The sequence below is a fragment of the Varanus komodoensis genome, unplaced genomic scaffold, assembly GCF_004798865.1.
Source record: "Varanus komodoensis strain SLA01 unplaced genomic scaffold, ASM479886v1 scaffold52, whole genome shotgun sequence".
Classification (NCBI taxonomy): domain Eukaryota; kingdom Metazoa; phylum Chordata; class Lepidosauria; order Squamata; family Varanidae; genus Varanus; species Varanus komodoensis.
The window spans coordinates 3,720,612-3,731,411 of NW_025336114.1; the positions used below are offsets into that span (position 1 = coordinate 3,720,612).

Sequence of the window (10,800 nt, forward strand, 5' to 3'; positions counted from 1 at the left end):
GTGTGAATCCCTGTTTGCTTCAGGGCGAGATGTGTGACAGAGGTGGCATCAAGCTCTTACAGTCCCAACCCTCCAACGAAAATGGGCGAAGATCTCAGGAATGGCATCGGTCAAAGGAAATCGATAGTGGCTGGCTGCTAGCATGGCCGCTTGGGGCTTAGGCAGAGATATAGCCTTGGTACTGGTCAAAAGGGATTATAGTACATGAAATGCTTTTAAACATGAACCTTTTAAAACATTTTATTCATTTAACCACTCGATGCTGAAAACTGCAGGATAATTTTAAGTCATTTAAGGATGTATGTACAATTTTTTTAATAGTAATTTTTGTATTTAATTGTATGACTTAAATGTAATCAACGAAGTGGTTAAACAAGTCTACATTAATTAGTAGCACTCCATATTAAATGTAAAACTTAGAATTAAAAATTTCATTTTGTATTTTCTTATCCCTATTCCCATTACCCCTTTGACCACTTGAAATGTTTCCACTTCGTCCTCACGATGTTCTTCTATCAACCCTGCTTAGGATGAGAACAAATTGAGCAGTGCCAATGGCCATGAAGAGCGCAGCAAGAAGTAAGTATGGTGGTGGGGGGTGGTGGGGAGCTTGTTATGTTGCTCTTCTGAAGAAAACATTGTCCTAGATCAGTTACTTTGGCACCCAGCCTCCTCTCTACTCGGTGGTCTTCAAGTAAATGTACTTTATCCTTAGCACTCTGTAAGAAAAGTATGTGCAGAATCCTTGCTTTTTTATCATTTTCTGTCTGACAAATTTTCAAAGCTATTCAGAATTGCTCAGTAATAAGTACAACTAAATATCAGAATAAGACATGTAAGTGTTCAAGCATTTAAAAAAAACCCTGTCCTCTGTCACCTTAAGTTACTGTGTTAACCGGTAACTTTTACAGGTGAATCTACATCAGATGAAGAAGCTTCAGCTCATAATAAATCTAACTAATAATTGGGGCAGCATGGAGCTTGTTTTTTCTGTTCCAGGCCAATATGGTTAATAATACATTGAGTTCTGTTGCTACAAAGAAGACATGTTCTCAGTCAGTCTTCACATCGCTTAATAATCAAACTCTTGAGTAGTATTGGCATTTCCTTGGGAAAGGCTTTTCGAGGACACATAGCTAGCAATCATCAGAAAATAAACAAAATTAACATAAGAAGTCTTATGAAATAGATGTGTTAATAGTCAGCCTTACATGACCTTCTTATAGAAATGTGAGGTTGTATTCCTGAGCTTCAGGGGGCAGGTTCTTGGACCAAATCCAGTTCTCTGGAATTCATCAGTTAGCCATGCCCCTTTTCTCCAACTGCCAAACATTTGATAGTTTCCTTGTTTGCATTCTGAAAGGTTGGAATGCATCTCTTAATTATTGGCAATAAGAGTGTTAAGCTAAAATGTGCTTTTTTTGTATTTGGCCTTGCCTTATACCCCAAGAGCTTCTTCAAAATGGAATTGGTCCTTGGGCTGAAAAACTTTAACATCCCATGATAAGGTTCAGCAGAGTTCCTGCAGATGAAAACTACCCTGCATTGTCCCTTTGTTCTGTCTATGTATAAAGTACAGACATGACATGTTTGCCTAGAAGGGAACCTGATGTAGCTTGCTTTATTCAAGATAATGTACCCTGAGTCAGGAAAGTGAGGAAAAAAAGAGAAAAAATGTATCTAAATTCATGGGAGTAATGGAAGCTTCCAGGATTAATGGAGTAATTTTAATTACTTTGTCTAGGCCTTACTTGTAGAAAATGGAGCAAAATACATTGGGGAAGAAGCCACTGCTACAAAATGGCGAGGAAGAACCCTGTTTTTTCCTTCTCCCTTGTCTAGATTTTTCCACCAGCCTTGCTTGTTATTATTTTCAATTGGTAAATCTGCTGAATAGCATGAGTATTTTTACTACATAGAGCTTACCAAAATGTTTTTATTGAAAAAACTGATGCTTCATTCATATCTGAAGACTGCAAACCAACCTTTAACAGGAGAAAACAGTCTATAAAGGAAATTATGTAATAGTGTGTGAGTATAAGAGGATTCTCTTAAAAATTGGACTGTTTTTAACTATCTTTAAAAATGCCAACAGCCAATGTAGTAACTGCTCTTGCTTTGGATATGATAGGAAATGTCTCACAGTAAATTACTGACTGTAACCTTTAAAATTTGCATACTAGTTTTGATTTATTTGAGCAGTAGTTTATTTTGGAAACAGTATTTATTTATCACAATAAATCTTGCAGTGAACTTACTTGGACCCCTTACTATAGCCAAGTATAACTGCAATACAGCAAACGTGGCCTTGCAGCAGTGAGAAACATGTCAAGGCACTGGCCAGGCAGCCTTCCTTTCATTAAATGATACCTTGCTTGGAAGATGCTAAGTACTCTCTTTGCCAGTTACCTTAGGTGTTGGAGAAAGGTTCTATCTTTCTCATCTTGAAGACTTAGTAAGAGGTTTTATTTTGTAGGCTGTTGGATAAACTGAAAAATACCTAAAAATGATATTTTTAATTCCACTGCTATATTATTATTTCATTTCTGTCCTGCTCAATAGCCAAAGCTCTGGGTGCTGAGCAATTTATGACATTAGAAACAAATACAACAACAAATGCACAGTTTTTTCAATATACTGAATGTAGAACAATGCACATAGTTAAAACAATATCAGCAAAAATACCGACCATGTTAAAAAGGCTGATATAAAGACAGGATATAAATACATTAAATACATTACGAAGAGCAATGTTTTGGCTTCTCTGTGGCATGTTAAATGTAAAAACATTCCCCATTTAGCTTGCTGTTGGGTACTGTGCATTGGTTAGCCATATTTTGCCTCAGAAGTTATTACTATTGCTTCTTTCTTGTTGATATTAAGGCTCATGATTCCTTGCCACAATGTGCCCCATCAAAGCTTGGCAGAGTAGAAGGATAGCAACTGCACGAGCATCTTATGAGCACTGTGTTTTAATAGTAACGTAACAAGGAAATACCATATACAGAATGTTGTTTTTGTTGTTGTTAGTTGCGAAATCATGTCCAACCAATCACGACCCCATGGACAACATTCCCCCAGGCCTTCCTGTCCTTCCTGTCCTCCACCCTCCCCTGGAATCCACTTAAGCTCATGCTGATTGCGTCAGTGACTGCATCTAGCCACCTCATTCTCTGCCGTCCCCTTCTTCTTTTGCTGTCAATTGCTCCCAGCATTAGGCTCTTCTCCAGTGAATCTTTCCTTCTGATTAGGTGGCCAAAGTATTTGAGTTTCATCTTCAGTATTTGACCTTCTAAAGATCAGTCAGGGTTGATCTCCTCTAGGACTGACCAGTTTGATTGCCTTGCAGTCCAAGGGACTTGCAGGATATACAGAATAGTATACACTAATAGAATATTTAAACAGACTTGCAGATTAAGGGAAGGCTTGTAATTTGCCACCAAAAAAAACCAACCCCAAAAAACCACACAGCAACAAGAAAAGACTTAATTCACCAAACTGATAGCCATTGTGTCAGAATTAATTAGTCAAAAAGAGATTTAACATTTTAAAATAGTTAGTGTAGCTAATATATTCTGTTCTAACAGGACTTTTAGTAGTTTCATATCTAAGGGACATATAGAGTAAGTTCCCTGTTAGCTTCAACAGTGCTGCAGTGACAGATGTTCCTAAAATGGGCAGTAGGCCAAGGAAATTTTATTTTAATTTTCAAACTCAAAGCAAACTCAAAATCAGGTTTATCAGATGTATCTCATTTGGACTTGTGGGATTAGCTGTTTTTATTGTCAAAATTCTCAAACTTTGTACATTCATGTAAGTCTGTTCATTATAGCAAAGCAGTGACTGAGAGTTTACTTGCTTGTAGCTACAGTTCACTTCCTTCAGTATCCTGTCATCTAGGTCTGGCAATAACATTCTTCTGATTGTCAGCCGTGCTGACATGGAAAGACACATACTGCTTACCAGCTTGAGTTCTTTATTACAGTAGCCTGGCAATTGCCCTTTTGTAGTGCTGCTGTAGAATGGCACATAGATCCTCAAGCCTAAATTCAGCTCTCTGGGATTTCTCAGATAGTCATGCCCCTCCTTCCCATGACCCCATACCCTTTCTCAAACCATGGTTTCCTGGTTTGTGTGCTGACCTTTTCATGTTAAAAAACTAAAATGGTTCTTCTAAGGATCAGTTACTGCTATTGAGAACTTGAAGCTAAGATATTGGTGGTTTTGGTATTCTGCCCCCACCATGTCTTGTTTTTGACCCTGTTCAATACTCTGGGAATTTTTTGAAATTGTATTTGGGTCTGTAACTGAAATGAAGTTTAACACTTCTGCTCTAGAGAATCATGAAGCGGTGGCATAGCCTTAAGAAGTGAGCTTATACCCCATTACTCATATACCTCCATATATTCAGTTTTGGATCTTAAGTAACTCATGAGTTTTCTTGTATTACATTCAATGGGGCTAGCTTTAGGGATTATTGTCACTGAATTCTTATGTTTTATATGGTAGTGATAAAAATAGCTTTCTTGTTGCTTGCAAGCATGCATTCTTCTACACAATAAGATGGTTTTCTGAAGCAATTCTTTATTCACATGAACAGAAAGAGACTTTTCCATTGAATTGGTTTTCTGCTCCTTTCCAAATATTTAGGAAAATCTGTCTAGACAGCATTCTCATTCTTTGTGCTGCTAAGTATACTGTCATAGTTCTGAGAGGTCCATTTATACTTCGCTGTATGCCTAAGCCTGTTAAGTAAATTTCACACAAGTCCACGAAATGTTGAAGGAAGATCAGTTATTTATTATACCACTACATAGTTATTTATTATACCAGCACTAGGTAATGATTAACAAGACAATGTACTCCTGGACAGAGGAGGAGTTGATTTATTTAGATTTGCCAACATATGGTAGGACACTACAAAGAGGGTATGAAACTGCTTCCATAGAGTAGGGCACTGTTCCATGAAGTTCTCCTTCAGTGGCCTGTTGAAAATCTTAGTGTTTCAAGATGTGGTGCACTGCTGTATACTTTAGATAAATGATAAAAAAACTAACCTGTTCTCATCATAATGATTTCAAGAATCTCTTAAGTTTCAAAGGTTGCATGTAAAAAAATAGTTTGGTTGCATTCAGGTTAATTGTACAGATGGTATCTCCAAATGTCCATTTTAACAACTGTGAGACTTAAAGTCACATGATAGTTTATTAACATATGGGCACTTTTATTTGCCAGTTATGAAATGGAAGGTGCTTAATTTTTGGTGACTAGTTGGCCTGTAATGTATGCTATTGCTGTAAGCAATTTATTTGTATGTGTTTTTCATCAATTATTCATGCAAGCATTGCCTTTTAAAATAAACTGTAAACACTTGTATCTATTTTGCATGTAGCTTAAATGGTGCTTACCTACAGTTTAAATGGTGTGTGCATTTGTAAGGAATGGTAACTATTAGAACTAGTAGAAAGATGTCTAGTGGTGATTTGGTCTCTAAACACTAGCTATATATAGAATGCTCACCATTTACAATTGGATAGGAAGGAAAATGGGAAAACTGTGGTTGCAGCACGGGCCAAAACTGTGGCACCACATATATTTTTATATATAAACTACAGCTGAAACATAATGTGCATCATGGAAGTACCTTCTAATTTCATATGTTTATTATATTGTGTTACTGTTGATCTCTTTCAGTCATCTCTAGCCTACTTAGTCCCTGATTAAACAAAAATCAGAACATTACACTTCCAAGCTGTTTGCATGCTATTGTTTTAAAAGTATGCTAGATACTTCTTAGATGCATTTTAATAAGAACAGTTACCTTACTGAGAAGTACTTAGGCAGATAATATTTTGCCCAGGCTCAGTGAGTTCATAAGCTACGTAAATCTACTTAGAAAAAAAGAATTATTTAGACCAAAAGATAATGGATACTGCCTGATGACAGACTGGCTATAGAGGAAGCTTAGGGTCTCATGGTCAAAATAAGCTATCAGTTCTGACTGGTCCCTTTGTTTGCCTGGAAGGTAGATATAGGAACTGATCCTTTATGCTGCAGAAAGCAGCTCTCATGCAATTGCATTGTGCAAAAAATGGGCCATGGCTTATATGGTTACTTTTTCTGGGATGTACAGGAGAAGAGGTGCAGGGAAAGCAAAGGGTTTGGTCACATAGTGCAGTGATACCTTGGATCACAAAGACGTTGTTGCGAACTCCACGTTGGGTGGTGACCAAGATGTGCGTGATCACAGGCAGGCTCCTGCAGGAAAGATGGGCACAATCTTGGCCATCTCCCCCCCCCCAACCAGCATGATCACTGCCATCTCCCCACCCCCCCAAGTGACTATACAAAAAACAAGTGACCATAGACAGATTTTTCACCAAAATTGACCCTGCAGCTAAGAAACAAGAGAGAAAACCCCTAAAAGAGATCTCCCCAATGTCCTTATGGAGGGGGATTCTCCTTTAAAACAATAACCTTCCCCCCACTTAGGTTAGTGTTCTCCACCTTGTTACCTTGTTCTTTGTCACTTTGTTTCACATTTTTCTGATTAAAAAAATAGTTACAGATTAACCTTATTTACATTGAACCTTATGGGGAAATTTGACTTGAGTCACAACTAATTTGGGTCACAACCAGAGTCCTGGAACAGTTTAAGTTTGTGAGCAAGGTACCACTGTATATGCTTTGAGAGTATAATGCAGTTGTTCTGTTGACCAAAAATGAAGCAAACTATCTAACGTTAGCTAAACGTAAGGTAAAATTGGTATGAACTGGTATGAGTTCCAGTTCATAACTTATTATGGTATGAATAAGGTATGAACTGGAACTAGAGCATAAAAAGATTGCTTCATTTTCTTGGTTTGTGCTTTCACATAAAGTTATTTATAAGCTACTGTTTGCTTAGCAAAATACTTCTGGTAATTTAATATCAGCTTATTAGACAAGACTTAAGAGTTGACATGTGGCATACTCAAGAAACAATGGGATATTCAGTCATACTAATAACAGAAAGTGAAAATGTGTCTCCAAGGTTAATACTGCCCTGCTGACTGTTCAGAGCACCCTTTAATTCTTCCATAGGAGTACTCATGTTTGCCCAAAGACAATTGTATACTTTTAAAAATGTCTTGGCATTTCTAACATGTATACCCAGTGTATAGTTGCAGTACTCAATTTTTTTTAGGTAAAGAGAAAATAGGTTTTAAAGGAAGAAAACCACCTCTTTAAAAGACAAACTTAAACTATTTGGCTTATATGTTTTAGGTATACATAGATTTAGGTATTGCAACAATTCTTCAGGTAACCCTTTGCTTGAGGGTGATTAATATTTACTCTGAACTCTCAAATGATTCAGTTGATAAACTAGACATTTCCCTGGGAGAAGGGTAGTAGTAGCAAGATTGGCAGGTTGTGGTTTGGGAATCTGAGGAAGGAGGGTTACTTCCTTAAAGGATTCCTGTTCTGGATATCTTACACAGGATGCCTGCTTTCAGAAAGGAATGCCATCCATAACATCTGTCTTAATATCAAGCTAGGTGTTTGAGTTGCTGATTCTGCCTATGAATTATTATAATTTCAATTATTGTATCAGACTAAATCCTCTGAAGTAGAGGTGGGCAGAAAGTAGATTCCTGGATGATTTGCAATAGAGCTGCACGAGTTTCTGACTCATTGTTATTTAATAGTTGCAGCAGTAAAAACTCGTACTGCCTCTTAAATTACTGAAACAAAGCTGGGGTGTATGTGGAATTGGGAGTAGCTTTTTGTGTCAAAGGCCTAGTTTGAGATACTGAAAAGAAATTTCTGGACTGCAGTATGTTATCAGAAGCAGACCATCCTTCTAAGTCTAGGTGTGTCTACTTCCTTATGGTAGAGCCACTATTTTGCACTTGGTTTCAGTTGGTGGGCCTCAAGTTTCATGTAAAAAAACAAAGCAGATTCTGCAAATGAGAAGTCTGTCCTCCAATGCTTTAAGTGTAACAAGTACAGAGGTCCCACTGAGTGCAGAGCATATATTTTTAGTTAATATAGTCCTGTTACTTGGGCATATCATGACATTTGTCTTGATGTCTCTGCATCAATTCCATTGGGTGCTTTTCCTTTAAAAGAGTGCAATTAACATTTATAATATAATTTGAGAGATACCAGTAAATGGTTAAAACCTTTAATTATATAACAAGTGTTTAAACTACTTTCTTGAATCCAGATAACTCAGTGAGGAAGGCATTCTATCAACTTCACTTGTGAACTCTTGTGCAAGTGAGAGGTCTCACTTAGTTCAGCAGCAGAACATATTAGGGGCTTTGTTTACAGTGTGGAGAAAACAATTGTGACTACTATAGAGGAAGGAAAATTACTGAGTTGTAAGATAGTTTCAAAAATCATTAGTGCAAACAGAAGAACTTCCTTTGATTTGGGGTTTCTCATGCAATGCTCTTCTGCTAGGTCGGAAACAGCCCTTCTGTGAGTGGAAGAGGCTTTCCACTAGTGGAAGGGCACCTTTGGATCCAAGCTACTGGCTCCAATGGATCTTATTCCTTCTTCGTTTGGAACATTTCTAACACATGCAGGCAGTAGAGTGAAAAAGTCTCATTCAATGAATAGTACAGAATCAACTATGAAGCTGACTTTTCTGTGAAGGAACTCGGTAGGTATACTGAAGGGTAGTATTTTTATAAATTGTTTTGTGACTGGATTTTTCTTCCCTACTTACTCTAGGAGGGAGAGATAATTTTTAGCAATTGAGACAGCCATATGTTCATCCTGGTTGAGGATATGGTTATGAATCTGTGTAGTCACTTAGAAGACTACATCGTGTTCCTTTTGCTTGAAGGGATCGTATGACATTATCTCTCAATTAGAAAGGTTTACAAGATACTATGAGCACTATTTAATGGTCTAATGTGCTTATGTGGTTGACATAGTGCAATGCTAAAAAATTTTCTGAGGAAAACCATTGTGCCAGTTTAGATTATTTCTGTGTTACTAGGATTCTCTTACACTAACCCTACATCAGATATATAAGTTAGTTGTATCAGTTGGATACTACTATATGTAATGTATTTTTAAAAACTTAGATTTGTCTTAAGTGATGGTGGGGGGCGGGATTGAGGTGCCTACCTGTCCCATTCTGTATAGTCTGGTGTTGAGTGATTTTTATTGTTCACTGCTTTTGAAGTCAGCATACCTGATTTTATTGTTGTTTTCTGCCATGTTCAGGAGAAAAAAGAGCAAGAGCAGAAGTCGTAGTCATGACAGGAAGAGGAGCAGAAGCAAGGATCGCAAAAGAAGCCGTGATCGTGAGAGGAAGAAAAGCAAAAGTCGGGAGAGGAAGCGCAGTAAAAGTAAAGAACGGCGACGGAGCCGTTCAAGAAGCAGAGAACGTCGATTTAGAGGCCGTTACAGAAGTCCTTAGTATGTTTTATAAAAATACCACTTCATTGTTAATTTCTTTGATGCTGAGTGAAAGCTTGTTGAATAGGAGAGAATGTAATTTCTAGCCAAGTAGAAGAATTTAGAGTAACCTTTAAATTAAACATATCCTATCAGGGAGAGAATTTTTTAAAAGTAAATACAATATGCATTACTGGGTCTGTATAGCAATGTAACACTTTCTTTCCTTTGTTATGTTGAAGATTTTTGGCAGTGATGGATCTGCACTACTAATCTAGTGACTTGGTTTGCACATAATGATGACCCAGAGTATGGGTGGTCATTGAATCATGGGTTGTCATCACATGTGACCCTTGCACTATGATTTAACGATTGGTTCTTAATCACAAATAACTGAGAATTTGCTGATGTATTGTGTTGCTGATGTATTGTGAACAGTGGGTTCTTATATATTTATTTTACTGCCTGAAAACTGAGCTCTTTGATTTTCCATGATTAATAGCTTAGATCTGGTTAAGATGACACAATAGCCCATTGTGAGTTAATTAACTGTTAAGGTGCCATAGTGTGTGCCATCCAATATTATTATATAGGTTCTGGCAAGATTTGGGGTTATGGGAATGTGGTTTAACTCTTGTAAAGTAACATAAATTAATTAGCACTTTAATATGCTTCTTGTTAATAGTATTTTCTTTGCTTTTAAACCTAGTTCTGGACCTAAATTCAACAGTGCCATCAGAGGAAAGATTGGCCTGCCACACAGCATCAAAATAAGGTTTATTTTTCTTCTTTAACTATGACCATGTAAGTAGCTCTTGTTAGTTATTACCTTCATAATTCTTATATGTTTTCCACAGCAGACGAAGATCAAGGAGCAAAAGTCCATTCAGAAAAGACAAGAGCCCTGTTCGGTAGGCACTTTAGTCCTTTTACTAAATTTTAAATTTTCATTTTGGTGTTGAATATCATAAAGCTTTCTGTTTAAAGTCAATTCATAGCTGACTGCTTTTGAAACTTACAACTTACATGTTTTGTTAAGTTGCTTCTCCACACAATAGATACTGTTAGTGTGCTAATCCAGCACGATTAGAGAAGAATATAACCATTACATCTAATTACACTTGTTCTCAAGTATTGGGCTTTACCCACTCTCTACTGACAACCCAGCTCCATGGAGACAGCCCCATGCAGCTCAAGGAAGAAATTGCCTGGTCTGAGTAGAAGGATTGTTCAAGGTCTCCCTAAACTGAGACACTGAGAGCCAGTGTGGTGTAGTGGTTAAGAGCGTGGGACTGGGACTCAGACGATCTGGGTTCGAGTCCCCGCTCGGCCATGGAGCCAACTGGGTGACTTTGGGCCAGTCACAGACTCTCAGCCCAACCTACCTCACAGGGTTGTTGTTGT

General features: G+C 37.5%; 1 protein-coding gene across 4 annotated transcripts in view; it reads left to right on the forward strand.

Annotated features, from left to right (window-relative positions):
• RBM39 (RNA binding motif protein 39) overlaps positions 1-10,800 on the forward strand; it is a 39,934-nt gene that overhangs the window by 6,229 nt on the left and 22,905 nt on the right. For 2 of the 4 annotated variants that reach the window (XM_044447438.1, XM_044447435.1), the window contains exons 3-6: positions 530-579; positions 9,223-9,417; positions 10,106-10,171; positions 10,254-10,307. In XM_044447438.1, coding sequence (XP_044303373.1) covers positions 530-579; positions 9,223-9,417; positions 10,106-10,171; positions 10,254-10,307 — 365 coding nt within the window. Of the gene's footprint in view, positions 1-23; positions 179-529; positions 580-9,222; positions 9,418-10,105; positions 10,172-10,253; positions 10,308-10,800 lie in introns of all 4 variants that reach the window. The other 2 variants (XM_044447437.1, XM_044447436.1) reach the window with 2 other exon arrangements.